The sequence below is a fragment of the Scatophagus argus genome, chromosome 14 (genome assembly GCF_020382885.2).
Source record: "Scatophagus argus isolate fScaArg1 chromosome 14, fScaArg1.pri, whole genome shotgun sequence".
Lineage (NCBI taxonomy): Eukaryota > Metazoa > Chordata > Actinopteri > Scatophagidae > Scatophagus > Scatophagus argus.
Window position 1 is genome coordinate 6,895,120 of NC_058506.1, and position 11,007 is coordinate 6,906,126.

At 41.7% G+C, this 11,007-nt stretch overlaps 1 protein-coding gene across 3 annotated transcripts in view; it reads right to left on the bottom strand.

The window, feature by feature from the left end:
- nlgn2b (neuroligin 2b) overlaps nucleotides 1-11,007 on the bottom strand; it is a 58,165-nt gene that overhangs the window by 20,653 nt on the left and 26,505 nt on the right. For 2 of the 3 annotated variants that reach the window (XM_046411046.1, XM_046411045.1), the window contains exons 3-4: nucleotides 5,796-5,849; nucleotides 826-975 (exon numbers count right to left, since the gene is read on the bottom strand). In XM_046411046.1, coding sequence (XP_046267002.1) covers nucleotides 826-975; nucleotides 5,796-5,849 — 204 coding nt within the window. Of the gene's footprint in view, nucleotides 1-825; nucleotides 976-5,795; nucleotides 5,850-6,021; nucleotides 6,135-11,007 lie in introns of those variants that run through there. The other variant, XM_046411047.1, reaches the window with a different exon arrangement.

Here is an 11,007-nt window from a genome sequence, read left to right on the forward strand (position 1 = left end):
TTTGTCTACTCCATCCTGACTAAGTTCACCTGTGTCTAGTTTCTGCTCCACTCTTTAGAGTATATGGATGTGCATGTGTACATGTTTTATGCACTGACTGATATAATATGTGCTGTTTTGTGATTTCGGCATCAAAATTTGATAGGTGATGTTTTTGAATAAATGGTATTCACATGCTGAAAAAAAAATACAAACAATAAATATAATAAAGCAGTATGTAACATGCTTTTATTTGATGTTTCTTCTTTGGCTTTGATGGAACATAGTCTTATTCAACAACTCTCTCGAGATATTCAGCATTTATACCTGTCTCTCTTGTGCAGACTGCCTGCACTTCCCTTGCATGTTCTCTCTGCTGTAGCATGTCAGCATTCCTGTTATCATTTGAGACGAGTTGCAGCTTTATGTCAAAAACTCAAACATCTTAACAGTGTATACCATTACAGGAGTAAACTGACATTCAAATGCCCTTTGATATTAGAGTAGGACAATACACAGGAATACAGGACCCTGCAAAGGAGGGGTTTTAATTTTCATTCTAGTGCATTCTGCGTTCAACAGTGATTTATGATTTGAAGAAGACATAAATCATAATGTCTTCTAAAATAGCTATTTTTCACAGAGTGCTATTTTTCAAACAGCCAGCTTTCTATGTGCTTTGTACCACCTTTTCTAAAACATATTGTATTTTGTTGGACATCAACTCTTTGACACACAGGGATTGGTTGAGGTGAGATGACACATGCCAAACAAAGTCTCCTAAATATTCACATCGGATGCACCCGTGCTTGATAACAGCAGCAGGATGTGGCACACCGAACTTACCGAGTACGCCGAGCCGATAGTTCATGGTTACCACAATGACATTTCCATAGGCGGCAAGGACACTGCCATCAAACATGTTCCCTGAGCCCTCCATGTAGGAGCCTCCGTGGATGAACAGCATCACCGGCTTCTTACGGCGATCTCGAATATCTGCACAGTACAGACAAACAAGCATTATTTCCATGTTCATTCATTCTCAGGTCTTTCTTTACCACACACTCACAGCCTTTCCAATGGAGCTCCTGCTGAGCTGTGCTGTCCACAAGCAACAAGTAGTCTACCCAGTTTAAACTGACAGCTCTAGATTTGTATAACTGCAGCAGTCTTTTAAGTAAAAAGATCCACATGCAGGTTCTTCTAACTTCCTACAGTCAGTGATCTGTTAGAAACAGAAGTATGACACATTTTCAGCAGACCACCTTTAAGTTGGCAGCAAGTATTTCATGTCTGCCTCATGGGCTTATCTTCTACATTTTCTTCAGTGATGTCTCTTTCCCCTGTCCTGTGCAGTGATGGTACCTTCCTAAACTGTTATTCCCCTCCATGTGTGGAGCAAATGGTGCAGCCAATTCTGATGCCCTCTCTGTTATTGGTGTCTCTGTGCCCATCAGTGTGTTGCTATGGTTCACTCTGTCGGCTTGCGTGCCCCCCCACCACTTCGCCTCGTGAAAACCCCCTCTCGCAGCGTCTGTGGTATGGTCTGAGTGTCTGAGCGTGGATAAGGCTGAGAGAGCTGCCAGAGCAACCCATTTAGGCTGAGCGTCTGCACTGTGCAGGGCCTGTGGATAATTTGTATGAAAGCCAGACCAAGTGGAAACATAAATAACAGCCACAGCATCTGTTTACCCTGATGAGCTTCAGCACTCAGAGATGGAGGAGACAGAGAGAGGACAGAGAGAGAGGGAGAGAGAGGGGGGGGGGGGGGGGGGGGGAGAGAGAGAGAGAGAGGAAAGTAAGACAGGGAGAGGAAGGAGATGAAAATAGGGCAGTGTGAGAAAACTGACAGGGGTAGAGACATGGATGGGAGGTTCAAAGCAAAAAGACATGATAGCAAGGATGAAAAAATATGAAATGTTACAAAGCAAGTCATACATTTCGAGGTACGCTAATGAATACTCAAATTCACACAGATTTTACACCGTATTCATACAGACACACACACACACACACATGCACGCACACACACACACACACAAACTCTTGCATAGGCAGCTGCGATGTTGAGTCGCTATGGAAACTGCTTCTCGCTAATAGAACTGCACCAGCCATCCCATTGCACAGACTCACTGAATGCCTGTTGCCTTGGTAACAAATTCTACTCACGTATTTGCACACCCGCCTGCATCACCACCTGAATCTCAGGTTACACATGCACTTGGGTGCGTCACTCACAGTCGCACACGGACACACATATACACTCACGCAAACACACAAGTGAGCATGGAAAAATGGCACATATGGCTTCACACATACATATGATGCATGACACAAGCAGACTGGCTAAAAATAAAAGAATTTCAGTCGTACACCCCAACGCGCTCCTCTTTCCATCTCTTCTCTGCTCTGAACCTCGGCTGATTTCCCAGAGGATATGTAAACAAGTTCAATTATCCTGGCATTACCAGGACAGTATAGAGGAGTGACGTAACAGCAGGCCATCGCCAGCGCCACTCAAAGGAACAGCTATACCATAAATTAAATCCTGAGAGAAAAAAAACTTTGGCAGTGACATAGCTGCCATTTTGAAGGCCAAATCAGTATCTCTCTCTCCACACACACACACACACACACACACACATATTTATGTAGTATTTTTAATTTATATGTTGAAAGAACAAAAGTTACATTATCATTATTATTCCACACATTCTTTCTTCCATTCAAAACCTGCACCTACAGCCACCGGTAGCTGTTAGCAGCGGCTAACACAGCCTTGATCTGCGAGCAGCGAGGAGAGAGAAGGGTTGGTTACAGAGGTCTGGTAAGCTCACTACTTTCTAACTGCCCACCCCCAGGTTTCATTGTATTTTCAGACTTCTAGTGCTCAGACCCAACTGATGTTGACTCAAGTGACAGCTTTCTACAACTCTTTCCACATATGTGATTATACTCCCCAAACATCTGTAAACACACTTTGAATCCCCTTGAAATTTAGTAATCCTTTAGTGTTTAGTGTTCTGTCAATACCTTTTGTATTTGCACTGCTGTATTGTGAGTAAAGTGGTATATAAATAAAGTAGTGGCAGGAGAGTTTCCAAAAGGTTGTGGGACGATTCTTTTGTTTACATTTGGTCGACAGATTTTGCCATTAATGTCTTTTCACGCTAGTCTCTGCTTCACTTGACTTGTTTTCCCCACTGAAGCTTTCTTTCATTGGTTTCAAAGGATGAAATATGATGTCACTGTTGGGTTTATTTTTGCTCTTTTTTTACTCCAACTTTAGTGTGCTAGACAGTAACGCTTGCAATTTTCACTCTGATAGATCAACTAATTTAACAACTAACTCAATGCATTGGTGCATCCGAGTTGCTTACCACAAAGAGTACACAAGTTCACAGCATAATAACGTGTTTTATAGTGTTACAGGGTATCAAGGTCAATGCTGTATGGAGTGCATAACTATGAAACTAACTTCAAACTGTGATTTTTGACTTCAAAACTCTTTTTGTTTCATTTCTGTTATTGTAAATTGTCAAACTGAGGATAAAAGACAGACTAAAAAGATTCCTTTTCCTGATAATTCAGAACCACAAAACTATACTCTCTAAACCCAGTAATTCAAAGATACCTCAAAAGTCCAAAGTCATACAAAAAAAAAAAAAAAAAGCTAAATGGAAATAAAAATCCACTCAGTTTGGAATAAAAGATAAAAAGCTAATGCATACCTACAATGCCTTAATGAAAGGTGGAAAGAAAAAGGTCCAAATGGTGCAAGAGTAGAAAACCTTTTTGCTGTCTATCTCATCACTTGCACACACTTTATTCTGACAACAGTTTTAGACCTTTAGACTTAGACTGAGTGGGCTTAAGAGGAATATTTGTCTAATTTATTTTACTGAAAATCTGAACAGGTGTTCATACAAGCATTTGTCTGGAAAAGTGTCCACTGGTGATATACCATTTGCATGTGATAATCACATTTATGCAACAAAGCATAGAAAAGGACTTAAAACATAAAAAATAACACACATAAATTAGATAAAACAAACAAACAAAAGCACAAGATAAAGGAAAACATGGAGACAGTGCTGGATGTGTGTTAAAGTGAGGGAAATGTTGCTATGATTGTCAGGGGCTCAGTACAAAAAGACGGGGGTGCAGGGTCGCAGGGTGAAAGTGTTTCACTCAGACCAAATCCAAGGCCTATATGGCCAACAAGGAGCTCACTGTCTCTCCTGCCTGCCTGCCTCCAAAACACTGGCACATTATTCACTTCTCTCTTTTCAACATAACCTGATACTATCCTCCTCAATGCCCCCCCCCACCACCAACACACACATTTATTCTTCATGTAATGTCTTACCTCCCAACAGAAAATGTCTACTTTTTTCCCCATTACTCTGGTTCTCTCTCATTCCTTCTCTTATGGAAATCTCAATTGATTTGGATGTAAAAGTTTCAGCCTGACTCAGCACTCGTTTGCACCCAAACCCACGCACAAGCAATGCGGTTTCTTGCAAATAACTTTCAAATAAACAAGATGCTAAAAATAGTGTTTTCCAACAATGTTTGAGAGCCTGCGTCCAATCCATACCTGAGCAATCAGATGAGGAATTCAGTCCTACCCGAGCCTTCCAGATCATGTCAAGATCCATCAGGTGTCAGCGTAAATGTCAAGCTCTACCAGTCTCCTACTCATCCACCCACTCAGTCTCTCTTTCTCTACATCTCCCTCACTTTCAATGCTCCATAAATGTCATTTCATCATGCATTGTCTTCATTATGACTATTTTTCCCTTCTCTCCCCCTCATTGCCCTCCCCTGTGCTCTTGCCCTGCTCAGCTTTTCCTTTTCTTTCATCTCTATTCTATCATTCGGCTCCTCTTCTAGGCAATCCTGCATGAATCCTTCCTTCTGTTTTCACCGTTAAGAGACCACACAATTGGATTAGCTACATCTGTCTCTTTTTAAACCATAGCAATTAGAGATGCAACGGAGAGAGAGAGAGAGAATTCAATACCCAAATAGCACAGAGTCCCCCCCCCAAAAAAAAACAACAACAAAAAACACACACATCGGCACAAATTAGGGCACTCACGCGTAGACTTGCTCATGCACTGTGCCTGAGTAGATGCACATGCTAAAATGGAAATGTAATGCACACTTTGCCTGCATAATGCTATGTAAAATACAGTGTGTCAGGGTAAGTGTACAGAAACAGATGCACACACTGTCTGCACAAATTTTGGCTGCGTCAGTGAAGAGTAATGAGAGCATCTCCATTTGACTGCAGTGAACTTGAAATAGCAGAAATGTGCAGAAATCATCCAGTTTCCTTTAAAAATGAAGAACAGGAAGTCCAATAACATTATGAAGGACAACAACTTAGTAGACAATTTCATGAGGACTTCAGTGCAAGGATAAACTAAAAATGCAGGTGAAAAAGGACTGAATATTGATTTTCAGTGATGCATCAGACAGGATAGTCAGAACATCAGTGTGTGGCTGATCAACCACATAGCAACTGAAAGAGGGGAGTAAATTAGCTTCCCATGCAGGTACCCAAAGAGCAGCATTTATAAAGGAGAGAATGAAAAACAACTACTTCCTATGGAGCTAAAATGAAAGCATGCCCATGAGAAGGAATGGCAGGTTTGCGTGCTGATAAAGACATTTAAGAAAAGACAATGCAATGTGCTCATAGAGTGATGATGAATCTAAGATGATTATTACAAATACAAACACTACAGTCCCCACAGATTTGAAAAATGGAGCACGAGCAGAGAGAAAAAAACATGCAATTAAAGTACCTTCATCCCTTGGTCTGTTCATTGTAGACTCATCGTGCTTTTTTGTGAGAGGACCTGAGGTTCAGAGAAAAAGAGGGGTGAGATGGGACAAAATTCCTAAAATATTGCATTTGCACAAAGACAAAACAGAAAAGCAAGAGAAGATTAAAAGAGAAAAACAGCAAATGATGAGCAGTTTTGTTGACTGTGACCAGCCAAAGACAAAATGTTTACAAGGATTACACACCGTTTCCTAAAAAGACGACCCCAAACTCATCTGTTTTAACTGCTTAGGATCTAGTCACGGACCGCCTCGTAAATGACCCCAGGGGGCACTTCTCCTCGACCCTTCTCCCAATCAGTCCTGACACACTGCTGCTTTGTAAAGAAAAATCAATGAGCAGAATCGAGTCATCACTCTTTTCGGTTGGAAAAAGCAAAGGAATGCCAAGATGTTCTGTATCCTGCTCCAGCTCAGGATAGGGCTGCAGTCCTAAGGCAAAAGCCCCAACACGATCCAGAGTGACTAGACTGTCACAACATAACTTTGAAGACACACATAGGCACAGATACTCATCCTGAAAACCTGACCATGTACGCACTTCATACACAGAGAGATGCTGGAGTTCAGCCTGAAATCTTTCTTACCAAATTAGCAAAGAGGGAGATGTTGTTTTTATATTTACACCACCTGTGAAGGCTTGTGACAGGAGTCCCCTCATCAAGGTCAAAGAGGAGCCCCACATTAAGCTTTAATGGTAATGCCTGTTAAATGCTCCATAGGGTACAGCCAGTAACAAGCATTTATCAAAGACCAACACCCTGGCACGTCAGCCTCTGTAACTGATAAGGATCCCATTAATTTGTTTTTTTCTTGCTTTCTGTCAATGGAGTTTTCCATCAGCTCACACTTACCGTTGCATTTTGTGTCGTTCTCAGTCACTGTCTACATAGGTTTGTCTTAGACAAATCCATTAAAACACACTCACATTCACACACACATATGCACGGAGACCCACACACTACAAATCCACATGCTACACAAAGCATGCTAACAGTGCCTTTATCTTCTGTTGCCCTCCTCCTTGTATCCACCCAGCAGTACACAGATGTTTGAGTCTCTCATCTTAAAGATTACTCAATGCTGGGTTGCCAAGGGGTCCGTCACTTTGCCAGTGTACTGCTGACATGTCTGTTTCTACCATTCTGCTGAAAACCTTCCAGTGCAGTGATGGCATGTACATGTATATATGGATTTTCTGAAAAAACACAAAGAAGAAACAGAGCATCACTGCACTCCACCATTATTATACTGCATTTTCACCCATCTCTCTATATGAACATGGTTTCCTGATATAAAATGTTTATCTTCCTTCTAAATGGAAAAGGATCAATGCTGAATGGATTTGCTGCATCCTCCTAGTAGCCCCATGCAGGCGCCTGATTCAGAGAGGACTTCCTGCCATAGGGGGAGATAGTACAGTTGTTGGTCCTGGGTTACAGTGCAAACAATTACACAGACCAGTAATGGATAAAAAAGGCACATTAGTCCTACGTCTTGTCAGCACTTGCCTACTACTTAGCACCACTCTAAGACCACACCTCGGTGCTTAATGGAGACTCTGATTTCATTTCTTTTCTAATGCCTAATACAGAGCTAACCTATACGTGAAAACAGGCTCCACTCAAATAGACAGCAGCACTTTGTAATGGACCATGAGACATCACTTTTAAGACTTCACACAGGCACCTCAACTTAAAAGAAGTCTAATAAACATGGATATTCAATGATGTAAAACTGAGAAGTTTAAGATCTGAGATTATAGCTTGATCTTCACTTCGTTTCGGATGTTTCCTTCAGCGGTCGCCACGGCGAATCACCTGCTTCCATCTGGCCCTATCCTCTGTGTGCTCTTCCCTCACTCCATGTCCTCCTTAGCTTGATAAATGACTTAATTCACAGGGTTTTTTTGTCAGCAATATTTTAACTGATTGACTTATGGAATAATCATTTCAGGACCGCAGTTGTTGTTGTTAGTGTACTGTGGCTAACTAACAACAAACAGCACCGCCACATGCTAAGGTGGGCAAGTTCACAAGTGTGATATTTGGTTGTATATGGATAATAAAGAAATAATGGACAGTAAGTACAAACACATTATTTCCATTAAGATTTGCAAAGAAATAATGGCTCATAGCTTCATATTGCTCTTGACTTGTGACAATAAACTTTTGAAGAAGTATTACAATGTATTGGATTAAACCAAAATTAGGATGTAGTCAAAGGGAAACAAACACACACTTTTTAGGGTCGAAAACATCATTGCCGTCTGCCTCTGGAGCCTGCCAGTAGGTTGACTGTCACATGATGTAATGGATCACTGGTCACTGAAATGCACTGGCCTACACAGGAGCATTTAGCTTGGATTGTCCCAGTACTGGCTGACCTAATGCAACTCCATCTCTCAGTCAACAGCATTTCTTTTCGGTTCAGTGAGCGAGTGGCCAGAGCGCAAGCTGTCTCCCGTCCCTCTCGATTTCCTCAGTGCAGTAAACGGGATGAAGCTGCAGTATGTCATGTCTGCGGTGGCCTGTCTGCTTGACAAGGTGTCAGACACGGCTTTGGTTCAACCCCTTGCATCCAGGCAGCAGCTTCCTGCACATGCAGTCCTATACTTCTGCTCTTCTACTCTTTTGCTGCGCCCCAGCCTCCAGCTCCATCCCTGCCTCCACTGTCCTGCCTCCTGAAATATGGTTTTTAATAAAGAGCATGGTAAATGGCTGCTCTAGCGGCAATAAAAATGAAAGATTTTCAGCTCTTGGCTGAGGAGTGTCTTGAGGAAACAGGAATGCAGAGAGGCAGTGCTCTTGCCTGGAAGTCTGACCACACAGGAGTGTTAGGGTGGAACACTGTAGTAGGAAGTATGGAGTAAGGAAGAGATAAATGAGAGACAGTATAAAAACAGTGTTAAATCCACAAATAAATATGTGTTATTTCTGAAAAGTTATTTGAATTTCATTTGAGGAGAAGAAGCAGCCGGCTATATAGTGGCCTGGTGCGGAAGAGCACAAAGCTCATTTGCATTCAGAACAGTGACCCCTTCTACCACCATTTGCATAAAGATGGAGGAGAGAAGAGTCAGGCATGAACAGATGCAAAAAGAAAAGAGAATTGTGAATTTTGTTTTGTTTAAAGAATAATGCAGAGAATGTGTTCAGTATTTCTAGGTCTGAATAGTTATGTTAGGTAGGGCCATGACTTACGGTACAATGGGAGGCCACCTCTGGAGATTACAGGTGTCAAAATCAAGTTGTGCAGACCAGACTTGGCACCAAAACATTTTGAACCAGGCAGTTGGATTCTGTGCTGCCAATACATTTTGGTCCACCTACATCTGCCATGAGTGGGAATGCAGCTGCTTGCTGCCAAAAACAGCACAGTACCATGCTGCTTGACCATCACTCACTGATTCCAATTTAGCAAGCTAACCCACAAGCTAAATCAAGTCACTTTTATCTATTTATTATGCAGACAAATTTGTTCAGCACCTGACAAATCTGTCCTTAGAGTCTTATTAAGGAAAAACTGAAACAACTGTTGATATTTAGCAGACAATTTGTTCATGGCACAGATACAGCATGTCACCAGTGGGGTTAAAAACATTAATGCAAAGCCGAAGCAAGACTATAGACAAGTGGAACACTAGATACTGCTTGCCATGTTTTATGCCATCAGGACATACATTGTACAGACTCTGCAGTATATTTGAGGAAATGACCACTTGCACCCAGCAACAGGACTGTCTTCACCTTAATCTCCAAGCTTAAAATATACCTATAAGTAAAGAGAACACCATCAATCAAATCTTCATCAGAGTGAGTCCTACAGACGCAGACTAGCTTGGGCGTTAAACTTTTAACAAACAATGCCTAACAAGTTCTTTTTCCCCAAACTTTAATGTTGCTGCGTAATATTTAGCTATAGAAAATGAATGTCCTCCGCTGCTAATCACGCATCCACCACCATGTATACTGTTTGCAGGATTGTGACAGCAGTTATGTGCAAAATGTAGTGTATTTGATTTCAGGGGCACTTCACTCTCCTTCAGTCTCTACTTCTCTCTCACACAAGGCAAAACATGTCCTCAGGGACAGCATCAGCCTTGTGTAAGCAATGACCCCTGACAATAAGTGACAGATTCTGACAAGCAAACAGGGCTACATGTAAAATCTGTCTCACTCATTTGCACACCTTCTCTCCTGGGAATAACACAGAAAACTGTACATCATCCTCTCGGTGAGTATGTGACATATGCATAATACAGCATACATACAGTAACTGCAGAGCTCTCATACTACCAATGTACTGTATGCACTGTATGAAGAGTAGTTAAAATAATTATACAATATTTCCTTTTAATCCCTGCTTCTCATCTTTTGTTAACAGCATCTTGGGCAATGATTCTGTTAAATCTTTTTGTTGGGAAGAATTCAGCAATAAGATAAATCATCAGTCTGGCTAAGAAGGGTTTGGTTTCAGATTTCAGTTTCAGTGTTAACACTGAGCTTCATATACAGTATGAGCAACAAGAGTACTGTTTAAACTTGTGTTTTCTTGAGTACTCTCTGGTGAGCCAATTAATCAAAGACTTCTTAACATTATATCATCAAACTTGCTTACTATTATCAGTAGCATATGCATTGCCTCCAAAGTAAGATTTTTATTCTTTGTTCTTTTACCTTCCCATCTGCTTTCTCAAATTCTCTCCACACAGGTTCATTACTGCAAGTGGTCCATTCATCTATGTTCCATACCGCTCATCTATCAGGGTTGCTGGAGCCTATCCCACCTGACTACAGGTGAGGGGCGGGGTTCACCCTGGACTGGCTGGCAGTCAATTGCAGGGCTGACACACAAAGACAGACAATCACACACACTTACACACTCACACCTAGGGGCGATGTAGAGTAGCCAATTAACCTAATGTGTATGTTTTTGGGACTGTGGGAGGAAGCTGGAGTACTCAGAGAAAACCCATGCAAGCATAGGGAGAACATGCAAACTCCATACAGAAGGGCCCAGAACTGGAACTCTCTTGCTCTGAGGCAACAGCGCTAACCACTGCACCACCATGCCGCCCTGCTGCAGGAGGTATACCCAGATTTCCCATGAGGACAGAACAGAACAGCCTCTTTTAGAGGCATGTCTTTGGTTATGTATTTGTTATATTTT